The sequence below is a fragment of the Zeugodacus cucurbitae genome, chromosome 3, assembly GCF_028554725.1.
Source record: "Zeugodacus cucurbitae isolate PBARC_wt_2022May chromosome 3, idZeuCucr1.2, whole genome shotgun sequence".
In the NCBI taxonomy this organism is placed as follows: Eukaryota; Metazoa; Arthropoda; class Insecta; order Diptera; family Tephritidae; genus Zeugodacus; species Zeugodacus cucurbitae.
In genome coordinates, this window is record NC_071668.1 from 1,042,807 (window position 1) to 1,057,448 (window position 14,642).

The following is a 14,642-nucleotide window of genomic DNA, read 5'->3' on the forward strand; positions in this document are numbered from 1 at the left end:
AGGACCAATGTGAAATAATCGAAAACATTGTTCATTAGACTTTGAAAAATATTAGACGGTTGAAAAATATTAGAAACACTTTGACCTGAAATAAACCTTTGAACGTCTCTAAACCGAGATTCACATATAATTCCTTCTTCTACTTGTCAAGTATTACTCATAATGAGCAATTCAACAAGAGATGATCTAATTTCTTTTTATATTCATTGTTAGTGATAACTCAAAGTCGCATCAGAATTGTCTCACTAAATAAATTATTCCAGAAATCGCAAAAAGTCTAATGACTGGACTCAGAGTGTAGAAGACAAGCGTTATATTTACAAAAATATACAAAAGCAACAACAAGAAGCGCCTAAATAGTGGACTCGCACGTCTACAAGCGCCAACCTCAGCGCAATGATATCCGCCAAACGCAGTGGAATGTCTAATTGCCCGCCATTGTATTGGGCGCACACACACACACACCCATATATACGTGTATAGCTACATAGAAATGTTAATTGTATGCTCATACGATAAACTGGCACGTAATTCCCTATCAATTGACGCCAAAGTACGAGCTTCCGAAGGCCGACGATGGCCGCAAGCTGTGTGGCTGCTCTGTGGCTGCTGTGGGCCGTTCGCGATCCACATTTGTAATTACGGCATGTGTGGCAGGCGCATCTACACAAGGCGACGAGCAAAAAGCAAATAGTTTTTGTGTGACTGTAATTGACGCTTGCGGCTTGTTTGCCATTGTTGTTGTCGTTGTTGTTATCGTTGTCACTTGTTTATTTGTGATGTAATATTTTTATGCTTTTTTCCTCATTTGCTTTTTTTTTGTATTCGTTTTTTGCATGGCTTCTGCTTGGCGGCTCGCAAATTTATTGTAGCTTTTGGTTTTTGTTTGTTGTGTAATTAACAAATGAACAAATGATACATTGCAACCGACATTTAATAAACTCGCACGCACACACACCCGCGCACACATATACATAGAATTCAATTGATGAGTTGGTTGTGTTGGTGATGCTTGTGGTGGTGGGGAATGTGGAGTGGGTTGCGGTGCAGCCACACATCTGAATTCTAATACACGGCGCGCTGTAGTGACATCTGAAGCCACCGGCAGCCTTAATTAATTTTCATGTTCGGCGCCCCTCTGATCCGCGGCGCGCCCACCCACCTGCCGTCAGCCAAAACCACCGAAATTCATAATGACACCACACACTGGTGGGATTTATGCTTTTGTACAAGTAAATATATATTAAATCGGCATTCATGCAAACACACTCATGTGCCACGGAAACCTCGATTTATACGTCGTCTGCTGCTTTTAATTGAAATTCAGGATTAGTCTTTTACGTTTGGAACTTCAACAAGCGTATTTGGTATTTAAGCTGGGTTTAGTGTGAAATTTTCAAGACGATTATAAGGCGATTATATATGACAGAAATCATCTCATGGGTTATGTGCTGGGGAGCAATATAAGAAGACTGACTTCGATATTTGTGTTTCAAAACTGAACCCTTGTTCCAGCCTTATATTCGTCCTCCACTTTAAAACCGTCGGCATATTTCGTGGCCCTCGGAAACAAATATTTTCTCAAAGTGCAGAATAATCTTAAATCGTTGATGTATAGTCTCTTTGACTTTGTTGTTGTTCTTTGAATGCTTCAATCAACCAAGATCTGTCTGGATACAATGGACTACAATGCAGAATATGTGCATCTGACCTTTGAAAACCTATTCAAAGCTTTTGGCAAAGTGAAGCACATTTATTGCCACAATATCCACATGTGCAAAGCCACATAGCTATATAGACACCTATATATGTCCATATATACGGGTTCATACATATTTAGGGGTGTATACTAAATTTAAGCTCATTATTGTATTATGATTAACACCCAGAGAATGCATGAGAACACCCATGCATACATTTTGGTATGGTTAATGCGAGATAATGCACTAACAACAACAACAATGGGACAGTTACTCTACGCAGCCACTTTGAAAAGATGAGATAACAATGCGAAAACCGCGAAAAATGACACCACAACGACAACAACAATAATCAACTATAACTTACACTAACAACAACAACAACAATACCAGCCTCAACAGTGGGCCAATGAGTCAGTTAGTGGTGGCATCGGCGTCGGCTTCGGCGATTGCGTTGTGTTGTTGTTGTTGGTGTTGTCAACAGCTGACTGTCTCATAAATCAAACAATGAATTGCACCGAATTATGACAGCGACTATGAATTTATTGCTCAACAAAAACACGCAAATTAACAGCAGCAGCAGCAGCGGCGGCGACAACAGCAACAACAGCGAATTATGACAAAACATTAATGAATACATAAAGAGTGGCAACATTATTACGCGTACTAGTGTTGCCACAATAATAAGTGTTGCACGGACGCTTGTGTGTGTTCGAAGAGTGGCGATTGTTCACGCTTTGCCGCCTTTGCGTCGACACCGAGAGATAACACACCGCCGCCGCCACAATGACAACAACAACGGTGGCAATGCCAGTTATACTACTTGTGAAGAAGCCAAAAACAACAATGCTGCGGACATTAATTGTACCACTGTACGTGTCTTGTTATTGCTTTTATTGTTGTTGTTGCTGTAGTGGTTGATGACGTACACATGTTTGCTATAGCTACTTAATCAGCTGAAATTTATTAAGCGATAAGCGGACGAAAACAGCAAAGGTGTGCGATAGGTGTGCAGTGAAATGTAACAACAACAACAACAAGTAGAGTAGTGGTTGATTTTTACAAAAATAAAAGAAAAGTGCATTTAAATAAGGTATTTTTTTAACACAAGTGGGAACTGAAGGCAGTAGTCTGCTTTAGAAGCCGAAAAAAGGCGTTTTTTAAGCATTTTTTTTTGAAAGGGAAGGAAATGATTGCGGTAAACGGAATTTTAAGACGATAGTGTACTATATTTAAGGCTTAAAAAACCATATTTATTATTAAAAAATATTGAAATTTTTTCAAAGTTGTAAGTATTTTCTGAAGCGCCTGGAGTCTGCACTTGTAAATTGGTCGAATCAATTTTTTTTTAAATTTTTATAAGTTTCTTTTCTTTATGAACTAAAAAAATACCGAAGAAGTTATAAAATTCCAAATTTTTTCGAAGTTTAAAAAAAAAACACTTTTTTAAGAAAAAAATTGATAAGTTGCAAAACAATTAGTTTAAATAATACTTTTGTCCAACTTTTTTTTCGATCGGACATATAGTATATTTTTTATGGTATCGCCGGCACCGTTTTCTAACACTTGTGAAAATGAAGACTCGAGAAAACGCGCTTTAAAGTCAGCCTGAGTATTCGCACCTGCTCGACGCTCGCCCACTAAAACTGCTCTAGCTTCGAAAATATGTCGAATTGGCCTCTGAAATTTTAAAGACATATTCTTGGATAGTTTTTGAAGAGATTTAAAACAAAACAAAAAAATCGATTTTTTGAAGCCTGTAAAGCAGACTACTGCCTGAATGCCACTGCTATTGATAGATAGATAGATTTTCATTCGAACATAACGGTTTTTTGAGTTTTGAAATAAATTAAAAGGAAAAGTATGATGTCTATTTGAAAAAAATAATATCAAAATATCCATTTTGTTAATTGTAGCCTTCTAAGTGCTTTAAATTCGCTGTCTACTACTCACAAGAGTTTTCGAAAACATCCCAAAATTAATGCGACAATCGAGCAAGTCAACAAAGTACAGTGGCTGCAATTAGTATAGCGCCATTTAGAAATGCTAATTCAGGAATGTGTCACACTCACACACACACACATACGGCGCTCACACTTATGATTGTCTCTATTTCGCAAGAAATTTAATTGCTTTTTTGCGTTTGCTCTTCTCTTCTCCGCATGCTTTTTTTACATTCGTTGCCAAGCGAGCGCCACACGATAAATTATTTCGATTGTGGCAGAGTTCAAGTGTCCACAAGACAAAATTTACAAATGAAAATAGAAAATAATGGAATCGTACAAGCGAATGCGAATTAACCTGTTTTCTCTTTTTGCCCCTTGACAGAGCGCACTCATGCGCCGGCTCGTGAGTGTGTGCGTTTGTGATCGTGAATATGCAAACGAGTAAAGGCCGTTCGTTGTTAGTAAGTGGGGGGGGAGTGAGGTAGGGGGTATCCTAAGCGCGCTGCAGCGAGAATATGTGGATGTGTGTGACGGTGTAACGAAGCGAATGTGTTTTAATTTAAATTTTCGGTAACCGAATGAATGACGAAAATAGCAAAAACAATGAAGTCACAATAAAATGGAAAAGAGCGACGAAAAAAACTAACTGTTGTAAGATTTATTGCCGCCGGGCGGTTTGGTTGCCTAGCTGGTTCGCTACGCTGGCTAGCTAGCTTTATTGTTGTTGTTATGCGCTGAATATCACGACTTTTTCGGGCTACTAACCAAACGCACACATCAACATTTACCAATATAGTATGTGCATAGCAACAACAATAACTAAAGTAAAAAAAAGTCGTCCGTTATTGTTGTTGTTTCTAACGAGACTCTTTCTTTTTGGCCATTTGAAAGTGAAAGGCTGCCACCAAACTAGCCACAGCTGCTCTGGGCTCGGCGACCACAAACGACCGAACCGCAATTGAGCTTTAAACAGACATACAAGTGTGTGTGTGTGTGTGACGTGGATGCGTTTCTGACGCACATTTCCTTGAATATCCAGTCAAACCCCACCGGACGAGCGGCCAAATTGGCAAATGGACTCATATATATTCGCAAATACTCGTATCTGCGTCAGCGTGATCGGGAAGTTTGTGTTGGCGCTACGCTACCAAAAGTTAAATTGCCACACGAAATCTATGGCAAACTGATATGGACGCAAAACACCATTAACAACAACAATATTGCCTGTAAATGTAAACATACCAAACAATCCAAAGCAGCCGCCACCGCCGCCGCATCACAATGCGCCGAAAACGAGAAAAAATCCCAAATTCATTGGTGGTGGTGGCTTTCAAGTTTCGCAACATTTGCACCGAAAGCGCAAATCAAAATCCAAAACCGTAAAGCTTGCCGATAACCGCCGGCGCTCACACAAAACTGTCGAACGCATTTGGCGCTGTGAATGGCCAATAATGGACGGCGGTGGAGGCGGGCAGCGCGCGTTGAGTTCAAGTTGCTGCTTAGGCGCCATTGTTTTTATTGTTTGGCTGAATTATGGTGTTGGCATTGTTGTTGTCATTCGCCGTTGATGATATGATTATGAGCCCGAAACGCTTGTCCCCCAGCAGCTGCGCGAGGAGCGCCAATTGTGTCTTTGCCTCCACATCGATTGGCAATTTGCTAAACTTTTATTGGGTTTTAGGAGCGCTCCAATGTTTGAATGTTCGATTGCCCAAAGCCTTTCCTTGCCATGAAACGCAATTTATTGCGAATCTTTTGTTTGATTTCGCAGATTTTGATTTATGCTCACACATTGTGTCATTGTGAGTGAATTGTGGCATTGCCGATGGGGGAAATCGTTGCAACCGTCTGATTGACTGACTGACTGCTGTTACTTAACTTTGACTTTTCAATCAACAGTTATTGGGTAAATCTTGTTGGTTAAATGGACCGTAAATCATGACTACAGCTTCTTACATCAAACCCTACTTTTAGACAAAGGCAATGAAAGAATATGTAACTAGTATTTGAAGTCGTTGGAGTATCGAAAGTGTTTCGGAAGAGCGCTTTAGTTATTAAAGTAGAAAAGCGTTTCGGAGTTATTTGTTGAAAACTATAACATACTAAGAATGAAGAAGTCTGTGTTCTTTTTAACATACCAGAATTTAAGTTATCCAATTGAGCTGATGAGCCTCAACTATGTTGAACATTGACAACAAGATAAAGACTTTCTAATGAGTTGAAGGAGTGGAAAGAACATTTTTAATGAGAGATCTTTTATCTTAGTAATGCATTTCTTTCTCAATATGATGCCGAAACTCTATCTGTGCTATGAAATTATAGCTGAATTCAAGTACTCATCGCCTGAGCTCTGACAATTTGCTGTATGTGACTAAACACATGAGTAGAAACCCTTTCCGGCCTTGAGTTCTTCGACGGAGATCCCAAGAACAATCTACTCTTCAGACTAACATTACTGCAAGTGTCTCTGTGTGCGCTTCTAAATTAGTTTGGAAAGCGCAAACAATCATAAAAGTAGTCTTGATCAAATTCGAAGAACATTTGTTAAATTGTCAACTTACTAAATAAGAAAATCAGTATTTCACATACAACAACAACACATGGATAATGCAAATTGTTGTTAACCAAACACTTGCACACGGGCTTCTTGTAAACTTTCGCTCATTTGTTTCTTTGGTCGCTTATGTTTATTCTGCTTTGTGGCGAATTCTCGAGTCTTTGGTTTTGAAACTTTTCGTTGTTGGTCTTCTTAGGCTTGGCTACTGGAAATTACATTCCGCTGTTGTTGGCCAAAATAGCCGTAATTGTGTTACAAGTGAGTAGAATATAGAAGTGACTGCGTACAGCTATGGATGTATAGTATGTATGGAACTGTGTATAGAATGGTTATGTGTGGTTCTTAAGTCAAGCATGTCGACCCACCTGTTCGCAGGGGTATGATAATATATGTATGTACATATATATTATATAGACAGGCATTTATGAAAATGTTGACTCGGTGCAATGAAAGGGCCCAGTTATAAACTAGTAGCCTGAAGAACTACAAGACTATCTGCTTCAGTTACTATTACACAAATAATTTAAACTCTTCACTTCCATTTATATTCTATAGAAGAATTTTATTCAAACTTTCAACTATTGCTTCTTTCTCCTTCTATGCTCTCTTTCTGAACCAACTCTCCAAAGAACCCATGACAGTCTGATCGTTTTCTAACTAGTTCCATTTCATTCAACGAATTCTCGTTGAAAACTGAATAATTTGATGTTCCACTGCCGAACTTTAACGAGACGATCCTGTCTGGATGGCTGGCGTGACGGGTGCAATGCCCAGCATAAATGCAAATTAATGCGGTGTCCGTCCGCCAGCTCGTCATTCAGCACTCATTGGATTGGCAGCCTCTTCCTGTTCAAGGCGTTATGGATGAGGTGTCAGGAGAGCGCGTTGTTGGTGAATAATGAATGGCCATGAATATGCGCGCTTATACAATTTGATGAGGAGGCCGTTGAGTGGAGAGAGAGAGAGAGAGTGTGAAGCGGAGGGGGAAATTGTAAAGCCGTAGCAATTTACATATACAACAACAAAAAAATGCAATGACGGATGAGCGGCTCTTCGAGTATATCTGATAGATAGCGTATTTGTTTACAGTTACCACTCACCTTTTCCGTGCTGGACTGGAAGTAGTAGACCATGACGAATATCCAAATGATGCTTACAAAAACAATGAATTTCACATTGCGGCGCATTTTTCTTCTGTTGTTGCTACTGCTCCTGCTCCTGCTACGATTGTTGTTGTTAATATTCCTGTTGCTGTTGTTGTTAATATTGTTGTTACTATTGCTGACGCTAATGCGGCTGACTTTATTGCTGTTGTTGTTATTCCCGACTTCTAGACGACAACACGCAGCACGACAGCTGGTATCACACTGTAGTATGGGCGTCTGTGACTCCGCAAGTTGTTGGAATGTATTGGCAGCGTTGTTGTTGTTTGTGTTGTTGCTGTACTTGTCGTAGCGACCTTTCGTGTAACTACCTACGGAATTGTGGCTCGGCTTGCTGTTGCTGTCACCGCCACCGCAATGATGATCATAGAGATGGATGAGAGTGTCACCGTTGTTGTTGTTGCCGTTGAAGCTACTGTTTATTAGTAAGCTGCAGTTGTTGTTGTTGTTGTGTTGATAAGGCTCACTCTGATTGGTGTTATCACCAATACTAACAACCACCAAGTTGTCCTCATCCGTTTGCAACGAACTCGAATTGTTTATAGCTGCGAAGGGAGAGAAAGAAGAATATTAATAATAGAGAATATAGTTGGTTAACAAGGTCTTCAAAATATAAAAATTCAAAATTCTTCTAGAATATAAAATATTTTGATAAGCTAGGATATTCGAGAAAATGTTCTCGTCTGATTCAGGTTCCTGAAACGGATCTCAAAACCATACTAGCATAACGGTATTGAAAAACTCTCGTTTATTTGCATCTATAAATATCTGCGCTTATACATAGTATTAAGTTTGCTTATGTATTTGGTGTCAATAAAATTAACTTTTTCTGTTTTTGTGATTAAAATGTCACTTCGGTGAAAGATTATGAATCGAAATGTTAAATACTAAATCCACTTAAATTGCTCTTTATAATATATGAGTATACTGCTGTCATTCGCGGTATTTTTTCATTCGCTGCTACCAATAGTATTAATTATTTATAACGGTAAAATTGCGCATATAATGATAATAATCGATAACAGTGAATTAAATCTTTTTTTATATCCTCGCAACAAAGTTGCTAAAGTGAGTATTATAGTTTTGTTCACATAACGGTTGTTTGTAACACCCAAAACTAAACGAGTTAGATATAGGGTTATATATACCAAAGTGATCAGGGTGAAGAGTGGAGTTCAAATCCGAATGTCTGTCTGTCCGTCCGTCCGTCCGTCCGTCTGTGCAAGCTGTAACTTGAGTAAAAATTAAGATATCTTGATGAAACTTGGCACACTTATTTCTTGGCACCATAGGAAGGTTGCTTTCGAAAATGAGCAAAATCGGACCACTGCCACGCCCACAAAATGGCGAAAACCGAAAACACATAAAGTGCCATAACTAAGCCATAAATAAAGCTATGGAAATAAAATTTGGTATGAAGGATCGTACTATGAAGGGGCATATTTGGATGTAATTTTTTTGGGGAAGTGGGCGTGGCCCCTAAGTTTTTTGTACATATCTCGCAAACCAATAGAGCTATATAAACCAAACTTTCTGCAGTCGTTTTTTTTAGCCACTTCCTAATACAGTCCAAAAATGAAAGAAATCGGATCATAACCACGCCCACCTCCCATACAAAAGTTAGGTTGAAAATTACTAAAAGTGCGTTAACTCTCTAACGAAAAACGTCAGAAACACTAAATTTCACATAAGAAATGGCAGATGACGTGGCGTCGCCCACTTATGGGTCAAAAACCATATGTCAGGAACTACTCGACCGATTTCAATGAAACTTGGTTTGTAATAGTTTCCTTACATCCCAATGATATGTTGTGAAAATAGGCCAAATCGCTTCACAACCACGCCTACTTCCTATAGACCAGAACTTTGAAGACAATCTGAATCGTTTACTTTACAATATATAAAGTAAGCACTAGTGAAGATATCGGTGCAGAACTTTGCACAAATACTATGTTAATAGTGTGGCAGCCCCATTCTAAAAATCTACGAAATCGGACCATAGGTTTTTAAGGCCCCATATATCGAACACGAGAACCTCGGTGCTTCTAACCTAACATTATGGTTTCCAACTTGCAATGGACTTTATACAATATATATGACGAATATGTGGGTCAAATTGTGTATTATATAATATAAATAAAGTTAAATAAATAAATTGCGAGAGTATAAAATGTTCGGTTACACCCGAACTTAGCCCTTCCTTACTTGTTTATTTTTTTGTTTGTTTCATAAACAGCATTATTTTGCAACACTTTAAGCCGATTTCTATCAATTAAAAGATAACGGGCCATTATAAATCAAAACAAATTTTTTTTAACAAATCGAAATATTAATTGAAAATATGAACTGTATTTATTTTTAGTGGCAACATTCCGCTGCTTTGTTGTTGCTGGTAATATTTTCTAATATTTGAAGTGTTTTTTTTTTAGCATTTTTAGCATTTTTTCGCTTGTGAAACCTTTAAAGCCCCCTCATATGGCCATAAATTTACCATGGCGGTATTAACAAATGTCGATATGTATCGCCCGCATATGGCTGACTGGCATGCAATGCTTTATTTGAGGAATGCAGTAAAAATAATCAGAAAACATTGCATGGAGCTTTCGTTCGTGGCGCTGTTTTTTGTCAATTTCCAAACGAATAATGAAATGTATTATTTTCGATATATATTTTCTTTATAAACACAGCGCTTTATCTGCTTTTTCAACACATGTTCTTATGCAGATTTACCCAAAAGTGTTTGCATGTGTTGTTGCACAGAATGGGAACGGGTTTTGTGTTGTAAGTGTAACAGACGCATTTACATTAAAACCAATATATTTTTGCGAAATCGAATGGAAACAATAAACAATAAGCCGGATCGGTGAATTAAATGCAGCTGTAAATATTGTAAATTGAACACGAAAACGCTTTTGCAAAAAAACTTAAAGCAAAAGCAGCTGAAAACAACTTTTTTTGAGTTGTATCAAAAATAGGGAGTATAATATAAACATATGTCGTCATTATGATTTAACTATAGTCAGTTATTCGTAAAATAATTATCTGATTTTTCCATAAAATTAAAAAAATTAAATAATAATAATAAAATAAAATAAAATTCAATAAAAATAAAATAAAATAAAATAAAATAAAATAAAATAAAATAAAATAAAATAAAATAAAATAAAATAAAACAAAATAAAATAAAATTAAATTAAATTAAATTAAATTCAATAAAATTAAATAAAAATAAAATAAAATAAAATAAAATAAAATAAAATAAAATAAAATAAAATAAAATAAAATAAAATTAAATCACATTAAATTAAATAAAATAAAATAAATTAAATTAAATTAAATTAAATTAAATTAAATTGAAATAAAATAAAATAATATATTATAACTTCAACAAAAATGTTCTAAATAATAAAGTGGAATAAAATAAAATGAAATAAATTTGAAATAAAATCAAAAATTGTTGTTTACACGCATTCCTTGAAGTGTTTACAAACTGTACTTTCAGTCTTATGAAATAACTTCAACAAACATGCACTAATTAATCAAAACAGCACCGAAAGCTACAAAATTCTTTCAGTAAATATTTATTGCATTTGTTACAGAAGACAGAGCGTTTGCTTTCTAAGAATCGCTACGCACAGAGCACACATTCGTTTAGTGAGTAATAATAATTATGATAACTGTGAATGTTTTCTTCGATGTCGAATGTGTGTGTTTCATATGCTCAACAGTTGTTAAGTGCTGCAACAGCACAACTCAAAATTATTTGCTTATGGAAGCAACCATTTCTGGTTGTTTAGAAATCTACTCAACATTGTTGAAATTGAAAAACTCACAACGCAACATAAAAGTCAATTTTTTTTATACAAATGTACTATGTATTTATGTAGAATAAATGAAAATATTCACTTCTCGCAAAGTTATAGACTTGTGTTGTTTTAAATACTCAACGAATTTATATTTTGTGGTTGCGAAGTTTCAGCCGGTAATTCTATTAGCACAGCCCTAAGGGCAACTGGCAGGTGCTATATTCGTTTGTGCAGATCTCTTCTGGTGTGCATTGTTTATTTCCGAAAGCCATTCATATCCGAAAAATCAATTTATTTACATGTGTACAAGTACATTCGTATATGTGTATGTACATATGCATATACATATGTAGTATATAAATAACGAAATATTCTACAACTCAGCGTTAATGTTTATTCTGAGTTTTATTTGTATTTGGGATACATGCAACAGCAATAAAATTATATTGCATAAAACACTTGAATTTTCGAAGGTGAATTTTTAATTAAAACTATTAAATGCTGAGATCTTAAAGAGTGTTATGGAGTAGCAAAACCCTTAGACAATGTCCGGAGAATAATTCTAGGGAGAGAAAGCGGGTACCTGAGAGCCGCGTAGCTTTGTGTTGACTTTTGAAAAGAGGAGTCGGCTAAGAGAACTTGTTTCTGAACGATTACTTAAAAAATTGTATAGATTTTTGAAAGGTCCGGAAATAGATTTTATTCAAATGGAGAGTATTGTATTCAAGATAAGATTTCTATACACATTCAAATTTCCACAAATTTCTTCTTAAATACATATTAGGTTAGGTCCAATTGTTAAACCACATATTCCGCTTTAAAGGGGTCAGTTTAATTAAAGTTATTGTTGGAAATTACGAAATAACACACATGAATCGGAGTATTTTGTCAAGTTACTATGCGATATTATCCATGGTGAACTTATCAAGACCACTGATAATAGTTTCCAGAAACATCATAAGCATAATTAGTTATTTTAATTAACAGAAGGGAAGATGAATGCGCACTTTTCACACAAAATACGCTTGGCTCTTTAAAAAGCTCGCAGCAAAGAACAGATGTCATCTTGCCAAAGAGTTGAGATACGTTTTACTTTTCTTATCAAAATGCCGATTGAATTCTTAATGCATTCACCATGTCGCTGGAAGCAAATATCGCATTTTTATCACACAAACTCAAATTTTAGTCACTACAAACACGCTTCATTCAGGGCAGCAATTGAACATAATTGCTTGTTGCTGTGTTATCGAAGGCATTTTACAACATTCCTAAAAACAAAACAAACTGAAACTCAGGCACACCCAGGCACACATACACAATAGAATGTGGCACATACCTTGCTTCCCACCTTCCACTTCACTTTTATGTTTTCACTTTTAGTTTTAGTTTTTTACTGTTAATTTAGAGAGAATTCACGCATTGAATACCACAAACAAAGTTCGAATTCAATTTGTATGATTTGGCGGCAGCGAAGTCCAACCGGAATGGTCTTACTCATACGACACGGAGCACCCGATGGCACTGAAGCACACACAGAGCACACCGAGAAGCGGCTGATAACAGCGTTGAACGCACAGAAAACGCTCGGTTCGATTTCGCGTTTTTGGCCGCGGAAATGTTTGGGAATTGACACGTTTTCACGTTCAAGCACTCGCGTCGGCAGACGTTTTAATTGTGGTTCTTTCTAAGCGAACGCACTCGCCAGATAAGATAACGGCAAATTAGAATTCAGAATTCAGGTGTGTGACGCAGCGTCTGATAACAGCCAGCAGTAAGAAACTCTAGGTCAATATTATATTTAAACAAATATGAGCAGCCGCGATTTCCGCTTCGAAAGTGTTTGCACTTTGTGGATCCAGCTTAGCGCTCAATGTTGAGTCCATATATTCACTAAAACACACACACACAGAGAAACGTGCTTCTCTAATCACAATGCAATAAATTTGGCTAACACCGATTGCGAGTTGACAACCGTTGGCATGGACAGCCGTCTGTCTCGACCATGCGCCAAATAAATATCCGCGGTAAATTTGTCGCAAACTCGCGTTAAACGTCGTCCGAAAGCGTCGCGCTGTGCACCGTATGTGTTGAGCGGAACAACCGTTTTACCACGCCGACAACTCGCACGGGGGGCTCTAAAGCAACTGATGCGTCGCGTCGCTGTGCAAGCACTTTTGTTCACTGATAATGGCTCTTAACCGCTTCCACAGTAACCGCTTTTGGCTAGCGCCGCGCTACCACTACAAGAGCTAGAGCTGACGTCGTTGCCGCGAAACGCACACACACAAAGCGAACGCCAAATGACCAGATTCGTTGCGACGCAGTGCGTTTTATACGGACGTCACCGAACGACGCGGCAGTCGGCAGCGCACACCGAGCGCCTCGTATAAGAGTTGTAGCGCTTGCGGCACAACGGCTCCCAGTTGTTGGCGCTCGCAACTTGTTGGCTCTCAGCAACAGTAAGCGAACATGTTCGTAGCGACGAGTTCTGTGGATTTCAGTTGTATTTTGTTCGATTGGTGGGGTTTTTGAACCTTCGCCAAGTCTGAGGCCGAATGCCTTCTGGTTGCCGCACAATGTCGTTGGTTGGCCCAGTTGGAGTGCAGGTTAGTGGTGCTTGGACGTAAACTGTGGTTGGCAGCAATGCTGATGCACTCGTATTAAATGCGTATGTCTTTCAGGCACAACGGAAGATGTCCAAATGTTTTACAATAATTGTGAGAAAAAACTTTGTGGAGCATCACGATTTGGAAATTCTGAAGTGTCCACTGTATAAATCATTTAAAGTCCACTTAAATCATTTTTATCTATTGCCACAGATTTCTGTACTGACTTATAACCAAAAGCTCGGCTTCTTAGACGCCCCTTGGAAGATGTACTATAGGAACGTTTTGCGAATTTACTGTAAATCTCCACTATGCTTATAATACACTAGCCGACCGCTCCGGCTTCGCACGGCTTTAACATTTCAAAAGTTATACGCTTTTACACACGCTCCCCTACATATGTATGTAATTCCCGTTTCTTGCGGGGGTTCATTTAAAAAAGTAAAATGAAGAAAATTCGATCTTGATATTATATTTTAATTGAAATGGGCTACATCTTGATTACGACCTCTAGTCTTTGGTGTCCGATGAAGATAGCGGAATAAAACTTTACATAAATATTGATAACGATTACAGGAAACGGAAATCTCATAACGGAAGCGGATATGATACAAACCGAAGTCTTCTATAAACAGTAAACATTTATGTTAAGCCCTGAAGCTGACTCTACTTCCGTCACTAAGCACTTTCTGGAGAAATTTCTGGTTCCGGTAACATCATATCCGGTTACCCCATGAGGTTAATGAACCCACCCTGATCACGTGATGTCACATCAAGGTCACGTGATATATTTGTTTACATTTTTGAGTGAGGTCAATGACCCCACCCTGATCACGTAATGACATTTCAAGATCACGTGATATT

The 14,642-nt window shown here is 37.7% G+C and overlaps 1 protein-coding gene across 1 annotated transcript in view; it reads right to left on the reverse strand.

Annotated features, from left to right (window-relative positions):
- LOC105209690 (polypeptide N-acetylgalactosaminyltransferase 2) overlaps positions 1 to 14,642 on the reverse strand; it is a 72,563-nt gene that overhangs the window by 43,970 nt on the left and 13,951 nt on the right. Inside the window, exon 2 of the mRNA XM_011180244.3 lies at positions 7,304 to 7,911. Within this exon, the coding sequence (XP_011178546.2) occupies positions 7,304 to 7,911 (608 nt within the window). The remainder of the gene's footprint in view (positions 1 to 7,303; positions 7,912 to 14,642) is intronic.